Source organism: Cydia amplana, chromosome 3 (genome assembly GCF_948474715.1).
Source record: "Cydia amplana chromosome 3, ilCydAmpl1.1, whole genome shotgun sequence".
Taxonomy (NCBI): domain Eukaryota; kingdom Metazoa; phylum Arthropoda; class Insecta; order Lepidoptera; family Tortricidae; genus Cydia; species Cydia amplana.
In genome coordinates this window covers 7,809,229-7,831,700 of record NC_086071.1, presented here as the reverse complement: position 1 = coordinate 7,831,700, position 22,472 = coordinate 7,809,229, and the positions used below count along the sequence as shown (strand labels likewise).

Here is a 22,472-nt window from a genome sequence, read left to right as displayed (position 1 = left end):
TTAGGTATTACTGATCGGCAATTGGGACTCGTTTCAAGTAGACTACGTTACATATACTTCTAGCACCTATAATTGTAAGTTGAGACACGAGCCAAGTAATTAGTATACTGCGACGTGATCTAGGCTTGCTAGAATCGTCACTTGCATTCTAAATGGTCATTACGCAAGATCCTGCTTTGTCGCTGTCGTCATCTTGTTAGTTCCAAGGGATTAAGAACAGCTGGTGTATGCTCTTTCATTATATCTCCCAAATAAAGAAAAAGGGTAGATAATTAAAAGGGTAATTTCTAAAATATACCTACCTACTTATTTTTAGCAATTTCAGCTGCGCTAATTAGAGAGATTTTATTGTAGGTAGGAATTAATGTACCTACTTTGAAAATAACGAACAATGAAACGAATTAATTACCTACGTAATTATAATTGACTATTTGTGGATTTCCATCCTTGAACTTGAAGCATAAGGACCCTTTTGGCATAGAACGCCACATTAAGTCAGTCGGTAGAGTCGGTACTTTGTCTAAAAGTCTTCTAGAAATCTATTTTCGTACAAGTAAGTAATCTCCTATATGGATAATTTTAAACACAAATATACTTATAATATGAGAAGATAACAAGCGCGAAAATGGTGGGGGTAGTAATTAACTGTGACGTCAAAGTCCGTGGCGGTACAAATAACTTTTTTTTCTTGTAATCGCTATAATTAGCAATAAAATATCCCTCACAATGGTATAAATAATATTACAATCGAATTAATATAGGCAAAGCAGAGTTAACTAATACTTTCTGAGCAGCACACGTGTAACAAAATCCATGGATAGAAAACCACAAGTGCCATTTGCATTACTCAAATTTTTTTGTCAATATCCACTTCAGTCCCCTATTCTATTCAATTATCACACGTTATCAATTTCAATTAAGAGTTAAACTAGTGAATGACATAACGTTCGGCCTTGGTGCACACAATGCACACTTACATAATATTATGGTCGTCTGGGCCGGACCATTAATGGGTTTGCTACGAGACTAGTCTGTCACCAAGTCGATTTATTCGCCTCTTTGTTTGGCAACTATATCTTTAAACTTCAATGGTCTTCATTCAAATATAGACTATAGTAAGTCAACTTAAGGTCTATCGGCATAAACGTTGGGCTGTTATATTTTATGGAGCGTAATTGCGAATGTCTGGAGCATAACCATAGAGGTGAGTGCTCTGGCAAATAGGACTTCAAACGCTTTATAAAGCGCATAGCATTCGCAATGCGTTATTATTATAAATGTAGGTCTGAAGACGATTCGTTATAATGGCTTTGTTCAAAATAATAGCATATTAGCAATGCAACTCGAATCCAGGATTCCAACGCGTCTAGTTATTTACTTTTTAATTTGCGTACTCTTCACATAAATTCTTAAACTGATGGGCAAGTTTAGTCTTCTACACAGCAGCGCCTCCAAATAGTGATCGAGGTTTTTTAACGGTTGCTCATATATTTTGGCCAGTTTTATTTTTCTGAACAATTATTCTTTAGTCTGCCTTGGATCTTTTGCTACTGATTAGTTTCAATAACACTTACTTTTGGGTAAGTATACTGTTGAGCAGAGGCATAGAGAAATATAGTAAGACAAAAGTGCTCACTCCATACATCAGTTTTGCTACCAAAAAGACTATTAATTTCAGTGTCTACATCTAGCATCAAGTAGCAGAACTATCAGTACTGCTACATCTATTGTCAAGTAGCAGTACTGATAGTTCCGTTACTCGATGCTAGCAAAACTGATGTATGGAGTGAGCAATCTATGTATTTTTTCTCTATGGCTGAGAACTCTCTTCGAGTACGCCACTTTAAAAATGGTGGTCGGCGTTTTCGGTCACGTGACATACATATGATAATAAAACTACGATTTTAATTTTGTAATGAAAATGTCATATTTTCATAACAAAATATTATTAAATTCGTATTAATGTTGGTAAAAACTATTAAAATAACATACTTTCATAGTTTAATTTTGATTGGTAAAACTCCACGTCTCCCTCTAAAGGCTGAATTTCAAATTAGTTACGGTTACTTAGTTGATCCTCTAAAAATCAAGTTTATAAGTTTATCTATATGAAGTCAGCTTAGAATATTTTCTCATTATGAAAAATGATAAATGAAAATGACACTAATTGCTGAAAAAGTTCTACTGCTAAAACATTTAAAGTAGATTGCCAGCTGAAGTAGGTACCTAATCATAATAATCATTCTAAGTGAAAGTACAACGTACAACTAAATATTTTAAATGAGTGGTAAACAAAAGGCCCTTAAGCCCTAGGATATTACTCGTACACTATAATATGTACCTATACATTAGCTCAAAGCTTAGTTTTGCATAGGTAGGTGATCATTCATTAAAGCGCTGTCCACATCCCACAACGGATGAACGCCTTTCGACCACGCTCCAGTATTCTGATTCCCACGCTGCTCATTAATTGTAAGCTTTATCACGAAGCCAGTAAATTTAGTTTACAATGCCCAGCCTCAGCACACGTGGTCATTTAGTCACGTCTGTATGCGTAACCATTTAATCGATTGTCCATCCATGCGGCAGGGAAGTGCTTTGATTAAAGCTTCCTCCCCTTTATTTATTTTTAAATTGTCCGTGTTTTTTGTCCGAATGATGTCATTTACGTTCTTTTTAAAAAGAATAAATCAAATGCGATTGTAAAGCCATTTGATATGAACTGGGTCATTGATACATTTCAAAGAGGATTATTTACTGACACAAAAGCTTTTTTTCATCATTACAAATCAAGGGTGAACAGGCACCTTCTGGGCAGACTCGCTCCATCGTAGGCCCCGTCTTCGCCCCGGCTAGTCTGTGGCCATGAGTAAGCCCATTTTTAATAAAAAAAAAAAAAAAAAATTACTTAACGTTGTCGATGCTTTGATGAATTGCGGGTTAAGGTATAAATAATTCAATATTGGACGTTAAGACTCATACCTTATTCATGCTTCAGAGTTTTGTTACAAAGCCGACCTGCTCAGCAAACATGATTCTAGTATTCAACAGAATACAAATGCAAAATATACACGTGTGATTTTATACATGTGTTTCATGCATCCATGTACTCCTAGGTATTAACAACTCGTAGAAGGTATACAATACATTTTGACACCATTAATTTACCAGGTTCGGAAAGGTTTCGATTTTCCCAACATCCAATACATATAATGATTCACTCGTAACAAAAAATGGGGTTTTAACATAGCCCGTGACGTCATTTAAGTTTACTTACCTACCTACTTCTGTAGGTACGCTCTAGCTTTTAACAATTTACGGTACAAAATTAGTTTTGGTTTTAGTTTTGCATTTTAAATATACATAGTATTACCTATAAGTAAGTCATATGTATAACATTTGAAGAAAATAGGTACTATAAGGACCATCATTCGACGCTAAAGGTAAGAGCAAAAGAGAATCAGAGTGGATTCTTCATAAGTTTTATGTCTTTTGTGAGTAGGCAGTATAGTTACTGTCTATCTGAAGATGAATAGACTACAATTTTGGCAGTGGGTACGGCAACGGAATTTTTCTCATAGAAAGCTTAATTGATAATGGTAGAAATGTTCGAAACTTTCCTCGCAGTTGGTGCTATTGCTATCATATAAAACTCACTTGGCATTTTTGGGTTTCTTCTCTGGCTGGCAGCAAGCCCGATACCGCAGAATGGCATCGGTGGGCGACAGTGCGTCGGTCTCCTCCGGCGCGTCGCACTCGTCGGCCACGAGCGGCGCCCGCGCCGGCGACGTGTGCGACCCGTACCCGTCGGAATTCAGCTGGAACAAACTCGGATCTATAGTTCGTGAAATTATTTGAGCCGGTTATCGTTATGACAAAAATTTTCAATATGGCGCTGCTGCCGCGTTATACGAGTACCTACACTACTATTCTATGCTGCCGCGTTATGTGACTATCGGATGTCACCTACAGCTTCGAATGCTTTAATGCAATCAACGCATTTATGCGAATGTAACCGTTTTGTATCCAACTGTTTTTGTAGCGGTTTAATTCAATACAGATAACTATAGGGGAAGTTACAAATAACCAAATACCTAAAGTGTACGTGGTGAAAACATTTTGTAAAGCGCAAACAGGTGTTTTATTATCATACTGTGGCAAACAAGCAGCTCACTTTAATTTAAGTATTCATTAACTTTAATAAATAAAACATTTCGGCCGAGTATGTCGGTTTACCTTAATTAACGAATGAAAATAATTAAATAAAGGCCCACATTAAATAAAGCTATTACGCGTAAAATTTGCTTATAACTAACCGGTTTACATTAAACGACTTAACGTTTAAAATGTGGTATTTATTTCCTTTTATAAAAGTACTAACAAATTGTGTTCGTTTTGAAGTGGGGCACACGTGGTGGCCTGTTTTCGGACTTCGACTTTGAGAAAAGGTTACTTGTGTGCGTTAACTACTATTATTTTGTCATTATCAACCGGTTTTGATTACGGTATCTTATGCAATTGCGTATTGTCATTCCAAGGTAATAGCGGGTTTGGTATTCGCATGATCGATGTACCAGACAAAAGTACGCGACGTGATACTACTGGTATTTTTTTTTTTAAGATTATCAGTTTTATTTATATACCTGTAATATGTATTATGTTTTCTCGAAACCTATATTATTGTACTAAAATAAATAAAATAGTGCTCCTAATTTAAAAAATGTTAAGGCGGATTTCATTCATAACGTAATAGGTATATCATTAATCAAGTCCAAGTAGATACGGAGCTTGTTTTATGCCATTTTTTTGGCATTCAGACGATGTTTGTAACCAAAAGCGGTCATCCACTATCCTCTTAATGTAAAGTAAGGACGATGAGCACGAACAATTTCGTAGATTGACCCGCAATTTCCTAACCCTGTCGCACGCGCAGAATTACATATATTGTTGACGTCTGCATCATGGGATTTTGTCTCAATTGCTCTGAAAATAAACTTCTATTTAAAATGCGATTGTTATGATATTTTCTCCCTACCCAGTAAAAAGTTGCCTCTTTTGCTGTAGGTAAATTATAAACACGAGTTGTGCTAATCTTTCGATTACACAAAAATCGTTTGCTCACTTTGACGATGGTTCCAACTTGGGAGTCTTGAAGTTCAAGGGGGCGCTCGCGGGGAGTGTCGCGGGGGTCGGGGAGGGTGCGGGGGTCCCGAGGGCTCTCCCGCGAGTCGCCGTCGACGGTCAGGAGCCGCTCCTTCATCTCGTGGATGTAGGGGCAACGCTGCATCGCGATGTAGAACTCGCGTACGCGGACCTGTGGAACACGAGTTGTCGTTACAATGTGTCCTATTCATTTATAAGTTTTTGGCAAAAAATAAATTTTTGGTACAAGCTTTTATCACTGACTGTACTTTTCTTACGACAGACAACTAATACTCATCGAGGCAATTCTAAAAACCCCTAACACAATTAGGTTGCGTTCTTTCATCACAGAGTTCCTATAGCCACCTCCTGTCTCCATCATCAGATCAGTTCGACAGTACCATATTATTGTATTGTCATCAGAACTTCATACAGCTGCCAACTTTCATGCCGCTACGATCCTTGGAAGATGGTTAAATAAGTTACCTTAGATTCCATTACATGTTAGTTTGGTACATACAGGTCGAGAGTTCCTATGGCCACCTCCTATCTCCATCATCAGATCAGTTCGACAGTACCATATTATTGTATTGTCATCAGAACTACATACAGCTGCCAATTTTCATGACGCTATGATCCTTGGAAGGTGGTTAAATTAGTTACCTTAGATTCCATTACATAGTTACATACAGGTCGACCTAATAAAAGCTTGTTAAAAACGGCTAATTGCGTGTCACGCTGCGCATACCTAATGGACGATTCCGTGCCTACCTTCATACGATATAAAATAAAAAAAACTTTAGGTAGAGTCACTGACGTCCTTTTTTGGAAACCTTAGCCTTATTTTTAAAGACATTGATATTTACTGAAAAATCTTTTTTTTTTCCATTTTTAGTTTAGGTACATGTATGGAGTGCCTTCCTTAAAAATAGACCTATATCGTGTGTCGTGAATTAACCTATAACGTACCTCAAACCCATCAAACCGTTTAGGTAATAGAAAAAAGATGTGTATCACAAAATTAAAAATTTAAAAACATTTACTATTACTAATTGTAATTGTAATGTAATTTTATTGAGGTTGTTTTATTTTCATTTGGTCAAATTAGGTTTATCTGAGACAAGTATTACCATCACTTGACGTACGACTTACTACCAGCGCGCATTCAAGATTCTAGCAGGATATCAAAATCATGTCACTTCACTACAAGGACAAACAGACATTTTCCCTTCTTTATAAGTCAGCTAAAGTAAAACAGCAAGCAACAAATTAAGGCCAGCTTCTCGGTGCAATAGCATAAGAGAATTAATTCAGAGTTCGCAGAGGCTCAGAAAGCGGCCTGAATTCAGTACATTTTTTGTAAACGTTTCTATTATGTGAAGAATACTGGGATTACTGGGACATCGCCCGCCGTGGTACTCGTTTCGCCATATGGGGAAGCTGCTCTCGGAGACACAGGCAAGTAACGGAGAGCTTCTTGGGTATTTTTACGAGCGTTTAATTCAATTAAATGGGTTTTTAATCTTGATCATGAAGGCAAACGATTATAGCTGTCACATTTCTCTGAGTAAAAAAAACCGAGATCAACAAATCATGTTATTGTTTCAAGTAGGTACTTACACTCAGGCTGTTTCACATGTATGAATTTATTATCGTTTCGGAATTTGGCAATACGAGTAAAACCCGTGGAAATACGAGTATAACTTACCAATCAGTTAATTAATATCTTTTCATTTATTTGCGGTTTATCAGACCTTTTAGAAATTCGGGGGATGTCCTAGCTATTAGAAGCTTAAATAACCCCCAAAGTGTTTTTTCAGCTATCTAAGTTATCTTTATAAATCGTCAAAGTACCTATACCTAGTACCTAGTAGTCGTATTAACTAGTATTTAAAGAATTCTGAGAGTAAAAACTGAATCACACCCGTCAGTTATTTTGGTTTATAATTTAACCACTAAACTTGGGACAAGATTACAGAGAAACATATCTGGGGTCGTTGGGTCAATCCGTGGTGGGTGAATGGTATAAGGGCTACTAGTAAGACTGGGTGAAGACAATTAGGCTATTGAGCAAGTAATAACAATCCTGGCTTTTGTCACCAAATTTGTAGAGCCGTATGATACACCAATGTCTTCGAAATTAAATTGTTGTAAGTCATATACTAACATTTAGTTAACTAAAAATGTAAAATTAGCTTAATAAATGTCTTCCTTTTAAATCAAAATAATATGATTGGTTATTAACAACAGTGGAACTTTTCAAAGATGTATACGGTTACTCACTTTACTTTACGACAGATATACGCATCAAAAAAAATAATACCTACCTAATTGAGTCGGCCTCTTTTTTTAGCAGTCCAAGCTTAGCACATCGGAAAACTGTAATCAGGTTCTACAATCGGGTATTTTGTCAGCGTGAAAGTGTTTGTTGAAACCAATTTTAAATTCCCACCGGACGGATGCGACATCTGGACAATTGGAAAATTTGCAAACTGCGATGAACGAATGATAGCTGATGGAAAAGGTGTAATTTCGATCACTAACCATGCTAGGGCGAGTCAAAGAATATTGTTAACCAGTAGTATAATGTGTGCTCTTTCAATACATCGCTTAGAAACTGGAGGTCAAATTACACTGGGTCACTAGAAAACTTCACCTCGCAAACGCTCGGGCAGCAATCCTACTAGTACCTACTCCGCCAGAACAACTGGTAATGAAACAAAGGCCGTTACCCAGTTGGCGAGCTGCCCGCGTCCCTCGAACACTGGCGAATTGTGGGCTCGACTCAATCCAATTACCTAACTTACGCAACTGATTTGTTTACAAACAAACCGTTAGATTACTAAGGTATTATAGGCCGCTTCATTATTTTTGAGTAGGTAGTTAAAAGGTAGGCGCACTTTGATAGCGGTAGTTTTATGGTACAATCATTTTAGAGTCTGTTCGAAAAGAGAAGAGTCGTGGAATGTATGGGGCCCAATACATTCCACGACTCTTTTCTTTCCGAACAGACTCTATGTTTTGTTACACTCAGAAGTTTTTCTGGCTCTAATTTTCCTTCCGTTTCTTTGCAAGTTATGTAGTAAGTATCATTTTATAACGATGGCGTCTAGCTAGTGGTACCATAGGTATGTGCAAATCCTTACCAAATAGGTAGAGTTGAAAAATGTTTTTGTGATAAAAATGACGGATGATAGCTTTATCTTGATAAAGTCGTGTCGATTATTGTGCAAAGAAATTAGAATTATCATTAAAACATGTCTCATGTATTATACTTTCTAAAGTAACTGTCTATTGCTCTTTTTTAAGCCACTCATGCACATTAAACAGTTATAAAAGCGCTGCAGTGCACGTACTTATGGTTTGGGTCCACGCAATGTATGTGCCTAAGAGCTGCAATCGATTTCAGTAATGAGGCTAATAGGTCAGCGGACTAACTTGACACGCAACGTAACAAAGCAGGCAGTGACATGACATGGCTAATTACTGAATGTTAATCTGTTAACGTAAGGGTACTAAGGGTATTTGCATAAGACGTTTCTTTGTCCGCTTTGTTCTCCAAACCAGAAGTTAAGTAAAAAATTCAGGTCCGCATTCCGGTACAGGCTTTATTGTATATTCGTTTAGTCAGGCACATAGTAGGTGATAATCCTATTAGTACCCCTTTTTGTTTAGGGGCACTAAGTAGGTGATAATCCTATATCAGTAATTACTTATTTTCCATTATTGAGTACATTTAATTATAATCCTGTTTGTCCAAAATTATAATGCCAGCACCAAAACATGAGACTTACATGGCCATTAATTACATCACACGAATTTCTAGGTTGTTTGACCCCTCCCCCCTTCCGTGTCACACTTGGGGCCCGATTCGGATTTTGTAATAGACATCGAATAGATATCTTTTAGACATCGCCAAGATACGATAACGATATGTTTAAGATCTAACCTGTCAAATTTGACATTTCCGCGATTCTGGAGTCACTCTTGAACGATTTCCACAAGATATTACTTAGAGATCTAATTCATATCTAATAGATATCTAACACTAACATTGGGAATCTATATTGAATATCCCTTCGGTCGAGTGTATGTTAGATTTATTCAATACATTGTTAATAACGTTGTTTGATAAGCACGCACCAATAAAATCATTAACAATAAGAAAAAATCGTAACTTGCCCTGGATAACTAATACTATTAAGGTAATGATTGATAAGCGCAATGAGGCTCATTTGAAATATAGGAAGTCCAGAACAGATAGCAGTAAAAAATACTACAATGACTTAAAAAAACTTGTTGTTAAGAGCATTTTTCATGAAAAGCAATCCTATTATAATACCCAGATAAATTCTCAATGTAAGGATTCGAAGTCCCTATGGAAAAATCTTAAAAAAACGGTATTAGATGACTCTAATACCCGACAGGGTCTCTCTGATCGTTTTAATGATCCTAATATGATCAATGACCACTTTCTCAATGTTCCTGGCTGTGATAGGGTTTCGCTATCAACAATAATGGATGGAATGTAACCGATTTGGGGATTCAATTTTCAGTCTTAAACCTGTCGACGAGCAACAGGTTGGAAAATATATATTATCTGTTACAACGAATGCAGTTGGTGTTGACTCTATCTGTAGGGACATGGTTGTGCTCACATTACCCCGTACATTATCTGTGATCACTGCTATTATTAATAGGTCAATTCTTACCGGTGAGGTGCCAGCTATCTGGAAATCTGCTTTGGTTACTCCATTGCCTAAGGTGGATAATGCAAACGAACTTAAAGACCTTAGGCCAATAAGCATATTACCATTCTTATCTAAGATACTAGAAAAAGCTGTTTACGATCAATTATACCAGTATGTAGAGGACACAAATATCCTACCTCAAATGCAATCAGGCTTTCGTAAGGGAATGGGTACCATAACTGCTCTAATTGATGTCGTTGATAATGTTCTTTCTGAACAGGATTCAGGTAAGGGTACCTGTTTGGTACTTTTAGATTTTTCACGCGCTTTTGACTGCATAAATATTGCCTTGCTACTCTCAAAACTGAGTTACTATGGAGTAGACTTAAAGTCATTAGCTTGGTTTAGTAGTTATCTTGGTGAGCGAACGCAGTCTGTCAAACTGTCAAACGAAAATGGTATTCCTTCGGTTTCTGACGCCAGATCTTTAACCCGGGGAGTCCCCCAGGGCTCTATACTTGGTCCACTGTTATTTATTATTTACTGTGCAGATATAATAAAAAGTATTAATTTCTGCAAATACCACCTATATGCTGATGACGTACAACTGTACTTTTCAACCCGTCCTAGTGACCTAGCCGAATCAATTGACAAAATAAATGCGGATCTGGAAAGTATATCTACTTGGGCTGATAAAAATGGATTATTACTGAACCCTCTCAAATCAAAGTTCATAGTATTAGGTTCCAAATCACAAAGATCAAAAATTTTGGATCTTGACCCAAAGATAAAAATAGGAGATTCATTAATAGAACGAGTGGAGGAGGCTAGGAACTTAGGTCTCGTGATCGACAGCCAGTTGCGGTTCGAAAAACATGTGAGAGAGTTGGTCAAGTCGTGCTTTTTTCGCCTGAAAGTCTTATACCAAATTCGTAACCTCTTAAGTGAGGAAGTACGTAAGACTCTATGCGAATCACTAGTTCTCTCCAAACTAAATTACGGGGACATAGTGTATGGGCCACGTCTACAAGACAAAACTCGTCGTCTTATACAGCGAGTTCAGAATGCCTGTTACCGTTTTTGTTATTCAGTCCCGCCTAGGAGTCACATTACACCGCATCTAAATAAGGCTTCAATACTTAATATGACATCTCGCAGACACCTACACCTTGCAAGTCTTTTGTTTAGTGTCCTGAACGACAAAAAACCGGAATATTTATATTCGAAAATACACGTTTCTTCATTCCACAGACGACATGGTACTAGATCCACCAGACGTTGTCTTTTAGAAACACACCCACACAAAACTGTCGCTTTTACAGGCTGCTTCCGGTATCTCGCAACCAAGTGCTGGAATAATATCCCTCCACCATTAAGATGTCTTAAAACAAAACAATCGTTTAAGTTTCATTTTAAAATATACCTTTTAAATAAACAAAATATAGGAATTCCGCACGGGTATTTGGTTGCAGATTACCGGATCTAGTCTGTACCTATGTGTACAATACTTTATGTTATTGTAGGCCGTTTTCTATCCCCCATCTGATATCATACTACATATACACTAACAGGCACCACACTTTTACACAATCCGTAGCTAATTATTATTTAATAGGCAAGTTTCTAAATATTTTTGTATTTTTGTATTATTAATTTTTACTCGATAATCTGTCCGTGATCTGGGTTCTAGCAGAATTATCAGTGCTTCACCCGAAAGAGTGGAGCGTATTACTGAGCCAGAACCCTTTTGTTTTGCTGCAACGCACACAGCACATTTATTGATACATCTTGTTCCTGATTTTAGTTTTAGTTTGATATTGTTATATATTGTTTCTGTTTTTTCTGTCAATGTGTGTATTGTGGCAAGCTAATAAATGGTTTATCTATCTATCTATCTATCTAACACGATCTATCGTAAAAGTGACATTGGTTGCCCGAATTGCGCTGCAAAAGAGAACTAGTTGAAATCTAAACTCTAAAATCTAGAATGGATCTAGTACGTGTCGTCTCTTGTGAATATCTTGAAGTTCGAATACGGCAGTTGGTCACATTTGGCAGACCCCTCCCCCCCTGGTGTGACGTCACATTTTTTCAACGAAATCGTCAAATATTTATGTAATATTTTATCAAAATATTTTTTACAAAAGAAATATTAGTAATTTTACAACCCAAAACTGATTGGGACAGAAATTTAAACGAATAAAAACAATTATCGTTCCAAAAACTTGTTTTATACCGTATTAATCAACGATAAAAAATAAAATAATTTAAATATTTTTTTGTTACTGATGAAGTTAAAGTGACGTCACAAAGTTTGTGACTCACCCCTCCCACTTGTCACAGCATGTCACATTTTCTTTAATAATTTTATAAGGTAACATTTACGATCACTTGAATTCTTTTAACCTATTTTACAGATAAAATTAGTTACATTTTTATTGCTTAAACAAAACATGAGCTTTTTGTGTAGGCCATAAAAACCAAATTCTTTATTGATAGTTCATTTATACTTACTATAATTAAGTTATTAGTACTTAAATTATTTTATAGTTAATAGGTATAATATAACACGAATTATAGGTATATCGGTAAACTTTGTAACACACCATGTAACAACATGTTATTTTAGTGCACATTTATAAAAAAACATCCATTTATCGGGAGCATATGCATTTGTAAACATCCATTTATGGTAGTAATATAAACACAGGCTTTACTTTGTCAAGGCATGTCCAATGTAAAGCACTACTGTACTACATGATTCATTCAACAATCCATGCTCTACACTTATGAACTGAAATGGAAATAATAAGTAGTGTAATTATAATAAAAACAAATTAAGATAAAGTAACGACTATAATTATTTTTGTGCTGACTGCTCTAAGGAACTTACACACATGTCATGCGCATATATGTGAAGTTATCTATGAAAAGGGACCTTATTAATTGTCGATGGCGGTTACGCCATTATTAACGATGCTCCGATATAAATACAATGCCGCGCGACGCTGTGCGGCGTAAGCGCCATCGACAATAAGGTCCCTTTTCATAGATAATGCCCCATATGTGCATATGCCGATATTAGACACAAAAACGAATTTCGTACTATGACGTGTCCGCCCTGTGTTCATGCTTACGACAACTAGGCAAAGCATTTCACGAGCCACAAATGCCACAATCAAAACACGTCAAAGGAAACTGAAAGCCCATTCGGAGCGCGGAGCTCTGAAACGGGGGCCCTTGAGACGCCCTTTGTTGTGTCTCTTGACAGCTCTACAAGTGTGTAGTTATATCACTGGAGTAAACATACGGTTCAGAATAACAACACCATAGCGCGGGTCATACACAGAATTTAAAATAAACGTCACTCCTGTCAATAATTAAATTATTAGTTATAAGATGTTTAACTGTTTTAATAAAAGTCCCGCTCAGTTTCTTGCGTCGGAATTTTCTCTGGTCAGGTGAACGGTTTAAACCTGTGGTAGATTTTATGCGTGTTGCTAGTCGTAAGTACGATGTTTATCTTTTTCTTTTAACATTAAAAAGGTTGTTCTGTGAACAATCTATAAATTAGGGATGTAATGATGCCGATACAGATACGATATATCGGCATCGCCAATTTAAATAGACCCGATTTCATAACAAAATGTAAACAACCCACACACAGTAAGGTATTTTATTGGGCAAGAATATTCTTCACCTCAATTTCAACTTGATGTGTCAAAACTTACGTAATTTTTACTACGATATATCTACTTACTCAACATAACAGTGAAGCTGGTTTAATCGTGCTATTTTGCTAATAGGAATATATTTTTCTTTATTTTTGTTTTTCAGTTTTTCACACTACTTAAAATCGAGTGTCTATTAAACATAAGTATGTTTTATGCATATAAAGGATATAATTCTTTATTTATTTCATTTACTAACTAACTACCAGGCTACCGATAATTATCGGTATCGGTATCGGTATCGCCGATTATTTACTTTAAATATCGGTATCGGTATCGTATCGGCAAAATCATGTATCGTTACATCCCTACTATAAATGTATTGTACCATTAATTGCCATACAATCGTTCCTCTTTTCAAAGAAGAAGAAGTTCTCTAATTATTTAGATCTAAAGTATCTTATAGTGAATACCTCCGGCCGTATGTGTAAGTTACGAGCGCTAATAAAGGACATACCATAAGTACATTGGGGTTGTATGATATTGTTTTTCCTTTGAATCCGTTACTCTGAATCGTTTCCCTACTCCTGTGGTTGTGGCCCATTTCAACTGATCACTTTTATGCCAACCTATCTAACTTATGACGTTGTTTTGATAGTGAGCTTTATGCTATATAACTCAAGGTTGGTTTTGAATATACTATTGAGTAAGATAAGTTGTTAGTAAAGTTAAGAATCCATTTATTGTTGATATATTCACGGGCACGCGCGGAGATAGAATCTAGATACGGTTAGTCTTGTATATATGCCTATATGGTAAGGTTGTTACAAATACACCTATAATTAGAACAATTTAAAAAAATATCTAGGTATGTGTACATCCCTCCGCCCGAGACTTCGTCTGTATAGAATTGGTTAAATACTTGACCCCATTTTAAACATAGGATAGGATATTACGAATAGGTACATCAAACATCAATATCTGAGCTTCGTGGAGCTCTATAATTTTTGAAGAATATATCACAAGGTCCTTCACTGAACGGTTTTGAGCACTGTTTGTCAGTAGTCATCTCTCATCTTATCAGTAGGTATTTAAATTGCAAAGTTGTTACTTTCGTAGTTCGTAGTTTAGTTTCGTTGGTAGTTTCGTAGTTTCGTAGTTGTTGTTTCGTGTTCGAAATAGCATTACAAAATTAAATATCCCATTCCAATAGTTTATTAGCGGGTTATTTCTGAATATAGGTCAGTCATTTAGTAACCGCAAGCCGTAAACCTCCCATTGTAAACATATCGTGGCTTAATAGTATTCGTATCGTTGTAAATACATCGCCGATCGCACGCCCGATGCTTAGCGACTATCATCGACAGGTGGCGTGGTCTTTAAAAATTAAAATAACTTCGTTATTTTAACGGATGTAGAAATTCTGCCGAGGCTTGCTAGCAATAGTTTATCGTTTCGTTTGTTGCAATGCAGAGGTTGATTAAAAATACTGTCTGCTTCTTCTGTTTGGCTTTTCTTCTCAAAGTTAATGTGATCAATCCTCGATATTTACCCGTTATCCTCAAAAGTTCACCATTATTCATAAAACTCAACAAATTCTGTAAAGTTTGTCGCTTTCTAATAAACAAGCACAAACGTTAAAATGACAAATAATGATGAAAGATTGTTATTTGTTAGATTTGCCAGACGTTATGAATAACAACGCTATGCCGCCAATTTACTCTGAGGTCAAAAGAACGCCCGTATAGGTACATGTACACAGGAAATACGATGAAATGGTGACCTTATAAGTTCGAAATGACAAACGTGACTTATTTTCCACTAGTTTCATGCTCCAGCTTCTGCAAGTTATTAAAGTATTACTTATTAATTTTTGTCACGTAACATCCGCGTTAGTTTCCATATACCTACATCCGTTCATGAGTTAAATATTGCTATTCCGTAGTACCTAAACCGGTAAGTACTTTTTTAGGGTTCCGTACCCAAAGGGTAAAAACGGGACCCTTTTACTAAGACTCCGCTGTCCGTCCGTCCGTCCGTCTGTCACCAGGCTGTATCTCACAAACCGTGATAGCTAAACAGTTGAAATTTGCACAGATGATGTATTTCTGTTGCCGCTATAACAACAAATACTAAAAACCGAATAAAATAAAGATTTAAGTGGGGCTCCCATACAACAAACGTGATTTTTGACCGAAGTTAAGCAACGTCGGGCGGGGTCAGTACTTGGATGGGTGACCGTTTTTTTGCTTGTTTTGCTCTATTTTTTATTGATGGTGCGGAACCCTCCGTGCGCGAGTCCGACTCGCACTTGGCCGCTTTTTTACATTAACTCTTAGTAATTTATATTGTTGTATTAAATAGTGAAGATGTACGAATATCTAACATCTTCACTACCTACTTTGTTTATCATCATTTCCATTTTGTCGATAATCGACAGATGACATCAGACCAAAATAATTGATATGCATAAAAGTACGGACGGCTTTGGCGAAAATACCGTCTGTGTCCTTTATCAAAATACCCATATAGGTAGTTGTTTATATTACCTATAGTTTAGAGGAAAGCTTTCTTGTCAGTTGCTCCAAAATCAGTTTCCGCAAATAGCAACGAGAGCGGAAACAAAACTGGGTTTTGTTTTCAATCCATGATGAAAGAGACACCGAGCATGCTCTCTGATGTGTTTGCGTAATCCAAGTCGGTCGCGGTAAATTGGGGAATCGAAAATATGGGCTTAGTTTATTGGTTCAGTGTATGTATGTTTCCTGTTGCAGTTGTTTTACAGTTTAGGAGCACCTGCGAACGTTCAAAATGTGAAATTTATGTTTAATACGTAAAAAATAATGTAAAATGTATGGCAATTGTCGGGATTCGGGATATTTTTACAGATCTACCTTTAAATTACAACTACAGTCTTTTTCACCTTGGCACTTTCCTGGTTACATCGTGAATGATCCCTTAGCCCACATGGCAACTTAATTACCAATAATGTAAACAGGCACTACTTTTTACAAAGGTAATTTACCTTCCAACCAAGAGAGAAAACTAGGCCCTGTTAGAGTATATAGGTAGGTATGTAGTCCGATTTCCTAACGATATTTTCCATTACTGAAGAGTTACCGCAAATATTTAAAAAAAAATCTTTGCACTCGCTATGATATACATATTTACATATCCCACTGCTCATAAAAATTGCTTACGAGCAATTTAGTATACCGGAAAAGTAGGATAATATTTGGTAACACGCTGTTTTTCTCATATTTGACGACAGTTTATAAATAATGTAAAACCTCACCACCGGAAGTGGTGATTTAGGCACTCATATACCTATTTCAGTAAGCAGCGACTGTAAAAATGTCATAAACCTACTAGCTAAAAGCGCGTAATGTGTACAGTAAAATTGCAGCTGCTCTTTTCGGTGGGTTCGTTTGTAATGTACCTAATCCAAATGTGTACCCCGATTGGATATGTACATTTCTAGGGTTTCAATCCGGAAATTTGTCCGACACTGTTCTTAATTTACAATGTAAATAGTTATTCCAATAATTTTTGTGTGTAATTTCTAAGTTATGGATGTTCCCTATATAGTATGTAGGTCTTTATTTATTAAGCATTATAATATCGCCGTCTATGTAGTACTTACACTCACAGTCATCACTTTCAGTTTTCACAAGCAATACTCAGCTTAATATGTGACTAGTTCGATTTGTGTAAATCGTAACTTACTTACAGCTTACAGGTGTTTAAGGTAGGTAGGTACCATCGTAGTCTATGATTAGTACACAGTAAAATACCGCCCTGGGCCAGGGTTAAATAAAGCGGCATGGATGTGCCACAGCGCCCTAAACGATAAAAATAACGCTATAAAAGGTATTGCTCACCGTCTGGAACATACCTTTTACGCGCGCTGTATAACCCGCTTCAAAGGATTGAGCTTAGATAAAATTAACAGCATAATTATAAAAAGCTTGTTCCCAGCTCGCGTTATTACCCCGCTGCCACTGTATGATTTCAAAAGGTATATGAGCTGCAATGCAATGATGAGAGTGTGGTATTCAGAAACTTTTTCATTATTTCACCTGCCTGTTGCTTTTTGAACGTAGGCGGTGCCTATTGACTAAAATTAATATAAACCCAACTGCAATTGCAATAGAGTTGGCTTTTGTATTACGACTGCTGACTATAAGGTGATTTAAATTTCGCTGAAGCGCTAGTGCTATTGTTTCTGCTGTATTAAATCTAGCTTTTCCAGCGTTCTATTCACGAGTTAAATGGCAGAACAGTACGTATGTAGGTAATACATATTTTAATACCTACCTGATTTACTAATAATCCGTTTGGAGTTTGTTATGTAACTTATGTATGACAAGTAGGATTTCATTTTAAGGTCGTAATTTTGACAGTTTCTTCTCTCCGTAATGAACCTACGGTATCTTAATTAAAAATACGATATTTTCCTTGATCACTTGTAAAAAAAAAGATAAAAGCATACCTAAAAGGAACCTTTACTTACAGCTGGAATCAGGGCCATTATCATACCATTATCTTTATTTATCTTCTTAGGTTAGATTATTTATAATATGAATATAAAAGTAAAATATAAAAACACTTACAAAACAATAAAAATACATATAAACACATTATAAAAAAAGCTAACCTAGGGTGCCGCCAGCAGCGGGGCTAGGCCCAAGCTGCCGGTGGTCAGGGCTGCAGAGAGAGGAACCGGCGGACTATCCGCGCCGTGTCCAAGATCACCGCCTTCTGCATCTGGCCCATTATCATTATTATTGCTTATTTAGAAACTGTTAGATACCTACAACTTTGTGCCTTAATCTGTTTTGTGTTGCCCACCACAAAATTCGAAGTAGGTTTAGCCCAATAAAGTTAGGAAGGAGGACGTAGTGCTAAATGATATGAGTGCAAAGTATCCGAAGGCGATGTCGAGGACAGGGCGAAGTGGAAGCGAAAGACACGGGAAGCTGACCCCATCACCATGTGAGATACATAGCTTGGAAGAGAGAGATCATGCTTGAATGCATGTGTTTCTATTATTTATTTGCAGTTTCTCGAATACTGTCGATAGTTATCAATTTTCAAATTTGCAATATAAATAGGTACCGCATTTCTATAATGAGTACCTAATACTATTTATTTAATATAAGTATGTGTCATTTGCATAGGATGATCTCATTTTGTCATCGACGTTTCTAAGCATGATGCTGGCGATATTTCTAATGCGTGACATGGGACCGCTTGGCATGGACTCTTGCCCCAGCGAGCACATTTCGCGGTATAAATTCAATTTAAGACACGAATGTAGGTCACAATTTTCTCTTTATGAGCCGTAGACCGAGATTCGAGACAGCTTGTGGAGAGATTTCCTGGTTTCTTATTCTCGTTTTGTGTTGAACGCTTTCTGGGCGCTGACGTTAGTTTCAGATTTTAAATTAGACTTTGGTGTAGGTAAATAGTGCTATTAACTTTATGGTCATGAATCATTATTACATACTTTCATTTATAATGACGCCCTGTGTGTTTTATGATTGATGATGATATATCGTCGTAACAAGTTTTCGACGAATGTAAAGAAAAAAAAACCGTTTAAGTTTGTTAGGTACAAAAAACCGTTTGAGTTTATCAAACATCGATTTCTTGATACCGATCACAGAACAACAGAACAGAGGACATGCACATCGATAGGAATTAACAAACGATTTCACGTTTGACAGTACCGGGGCACGAGGAAATTACGAGCGCACGCCGTAATAACAGATGTCACCGGGCCCGGCGAGCAAATTTCGTATTTCGGGGGTTAGTTTTAGGTGCACTTTAGGTTCAGGGTTCACCAACCTTTTGACACTGAATTTCGGTTTCGGCGGCAGTGTTGCCTACCTCGGTCGATTCGAGGAAGGTTACGCCGCGTTTCGCGCGGCGCGCGGCGTGCGCCAGGGCGCTTGCGTCGCGGGTTTCGCGCGGCCGGTCGCGCTCGCGGGCCTAGACTGAGCGGACAGCTCCGCGCACGTTTTCCCTCCCGCGCTTTCCCGGCGTGCGCACATCAAGCCTTGCATTGTTCTGCAAATAGTGCGCAGGGTTGCCAGAATGTAGGGCGATGTCGGTTTATTGCGATATTTCGTGGAGGGGTCGACTGTTATGGGACGTGATGTCATCCTTGTTACGTGTTGGTGATCTAAGAATTCTAAGATGTTTCCTAAACATCCGTAATCACTTAATTTAAAAGGCGTTTTTGCTTGTGGCTGGAAGTCTAAAAAGTGTTATTTTTAAAACGATAATTGTAATTAAAGCGACCAAGTTCCTGGTAACCCTATAGTAAGGGTTGGGTGCGTATTCAGGCGAGATGAGCGCTGTCAGCACCGTACTATTTTCTTCACGACTATTACCGTAATAGGAACAAAAAACTCCTATCATCCAAATGCAATGGTGGTAATACTGGTAATTGTACATAAAACAGCACAGGAGAAAAATACTGATCCTTCTACAGAAGTAATCATCAAGTACCTATCACATACGCCTTGCAACAACAATTAAGCAGGTTTTTAGGGTTCCGTAGCTAAATGGCAAAAAACGGAACCCTTATAGATTCGTCATGTCTGTCTGACTGTCCGTCTGTCTGTCCGTCCGTATGTCACAGCCACTTTTCTCCGAAACTACAAGAACTGTACTGTTGAAACTTGGTAAGTAGATGTACTCTGTGAACCGCATTAAGATTTTCACACAAAAATAGAAATAAAACAATAAATTTTTGGGGTTTCGCTATACTTCGAACTGAAACTCAAAATTTTTTTTTCATCAAACCCATACGTGTGGGGTATCTATGGATAGGTCTTCAAAAATGATATTGAGGTTTCTAATATCATTTTTTTCTAAACTGAATAGTTTGCGCGAGAGACACTTCCAAAGTGGTAAAATGTGTCCCCCCCCCCCTGTAACTTCTAAAATAAGAGAATGATAAAACTAAAAAAAATATATGATGTACATTACCATGTAAACTTCCACCGAAAATTGGTTTGAACGAGATCTAGTAAGTAGTTTTTTTTTATACGTCATAAATCGCCTAAATACGGAACCCTTCATGGGCGAGTCCGACTCGCACTTGGCCGCTTTTTAGGGTTCCGTAGCCAAATGGCAAAACACGGAACCCTTATAGATTCGTCATGTCTGTCTGTCTGTCCGTCCGTCTGTCCGTCTGTCTGTCCGTCCGTATGTCACAGCCACTTTTTTCCGAAACTATAAGAACTATACTGTTGAAACTTGGTAAGTAGATGTATTATGTGAACCGCATTAAGATTTTCACACAAAAATAGAAAAAACCAATAAATTTTGGGGGTTCCCCATACTTAGAACTGAAACTCCAAATTATTTTTTTTCATCAAACCCATACGTGTGGGGGATCTATGGATAGGTCTTCAAAAATGATATTGAGGTTTCTAATATCATTTTTTTCTAAACTGAATAGTTTGCGCGAGAGACACTTCCAAAGTGGTAAAATGTGTGTCCCCCCCCCTGTAACTTCTATAATAAGAGAATGATAAAACTAAAAAAAATATATGATGTACATTACCATGCAAACTTCCACCGAAAATTGTTTTGAACGAGATCTAGTAAGTAGTTTTTTTTTTTAATACGTCATAAATTCCCTGAATACGGAACCCTTCATGGGCGAGTCCGACTCGCACTTGGCCGCTTTTTTTAAATAGCGAAACTCCTATTCATTTGGCTTAAAATCCCATGGCGACGTGCACCTGTTATTTTGCAACGGCAGAGTATAACTTCAGCTAAACGCGTGCTAACTTTTCGTTAGCAATGAGATTATGTACCTAGTCATACTCATGTCGAGGAGAGATTATATCACTTGTTGGAGTCAGAAAGAGCTGTTTGTTTGTTTTCCATTGATATTAGTATCTACGGTGTGATATAGCACTTTTTTGCTTTCTGGTTATTTTGTTACTAGCAAAAGCGGTTCATTCACTAACTATTAGGTCAGCGTTTCAACAATTGATGGCTATAGAATGATAACATTGTTTATTGACTAATAACTGTTTATAAACATACTAGGAAATGACATTCAAAAGAAGTCTCGTTTTCGAATGTTTATAAGGAAGTTACAAAAAAGCGCTGGTGGCCTAGCGGTAAGAGCGTGCGACTTTCAATCCGGAGGTCGCGGGTTCGAACCCCGGCTCGTACCAATGAGTTTTTCGGAACTTATGTACGAAATATCATTTGATATTTACCAGTCGCTTTTCGGTGAAGGAAAACATCGTGAGGAAACCGGACTAATCCCAATACGGGCCTAGTTTACCCTCTGGGTTGGAAGGTCAGATGGCAGTCGCTTTCGTAAAAACTAGTGCCCATGCCAATTACTGGGATTAGTTGCCAAGCGGACCCCAGGCTCCCATGAGCCGTGGCAAATGGCCGGGACAACGCGAGGATGATGATGATAAGGAAGTTACAAAATTCCCATTGGCACAATGCGGTATGCATGTAACAAACACGATTACAACAATGGCCTGCTACGAGTATACAAATATGATGGGAAAGCATTCCAAAAATTTGTTAATTGAATGGACAAAATCGCAAACTAGGTACATATGACAGAGGGCTAAAATTCTTGGAAATATTTGAATATATGTAATAAAAAACATACGGTCGAATTGATAACCTCCTCCTTTTTTGAAGTCGGTTAAAAATAAAACACTCTGAAGCACTTGTTCTGAGATCGTACCAAACATTGCCTGGCTTGTAAAAAAACTGATTCTCTGCAGTAGCAGAGAATCAGTTTTTTCCCGCCGCCGTTCTTTTACTATTGAGAACTAGGTTTAGATAGTAATCTAAACCTAGTTCTCAATAGTAAAAGAACGGCGACTATACAATTAATTAGCGTTGTTAAATAATGTAGACCCATTTACAATTAACTGAAGCTGAGTAGAGATGGCTGATCCGTAAACAAAAC

General features: G+C 37.3%; 1 protein-coding gene across 7 annotated transcripts in view; it reads right to left on the bottom strand.

Moving 5' to 3' along the window:
• Positions 1–22,472, bottom strand: part of LOC134662488 (proton channel OtopLc) — a 49,878-nt gene that overhangs the window by 14,761 nt on the left and 12,645 nt on the right. For 5 of the 7 annotated variants that reach the window (XM_063518725.1, XM_063518728.1, XM_063518729.1 and 2 more), the window contains exons 2-3: positions 5,123–5,314; positions 3,658–3,818 (exon numbers count right to left, since the gene is read on the bottom strand). In XM_063518725.1, the coding sequence (XP_063374795.1) occupies positions 3,658–3,818; positions 5,123–5,287 (326 nt within the window). In that variant the 5' untranslated portion in view covers positions 5,288–5,314. Of the gene's footprint in view, positions 1–3,657; positions 3,819–5,122; positions 5,315–19,236; positions 19,512–22,472 lie in introns of those variants that run through there. The other 2 variants (XM_063518726.1, XM_063518727.1) reach the window with 2 other exon arrangements.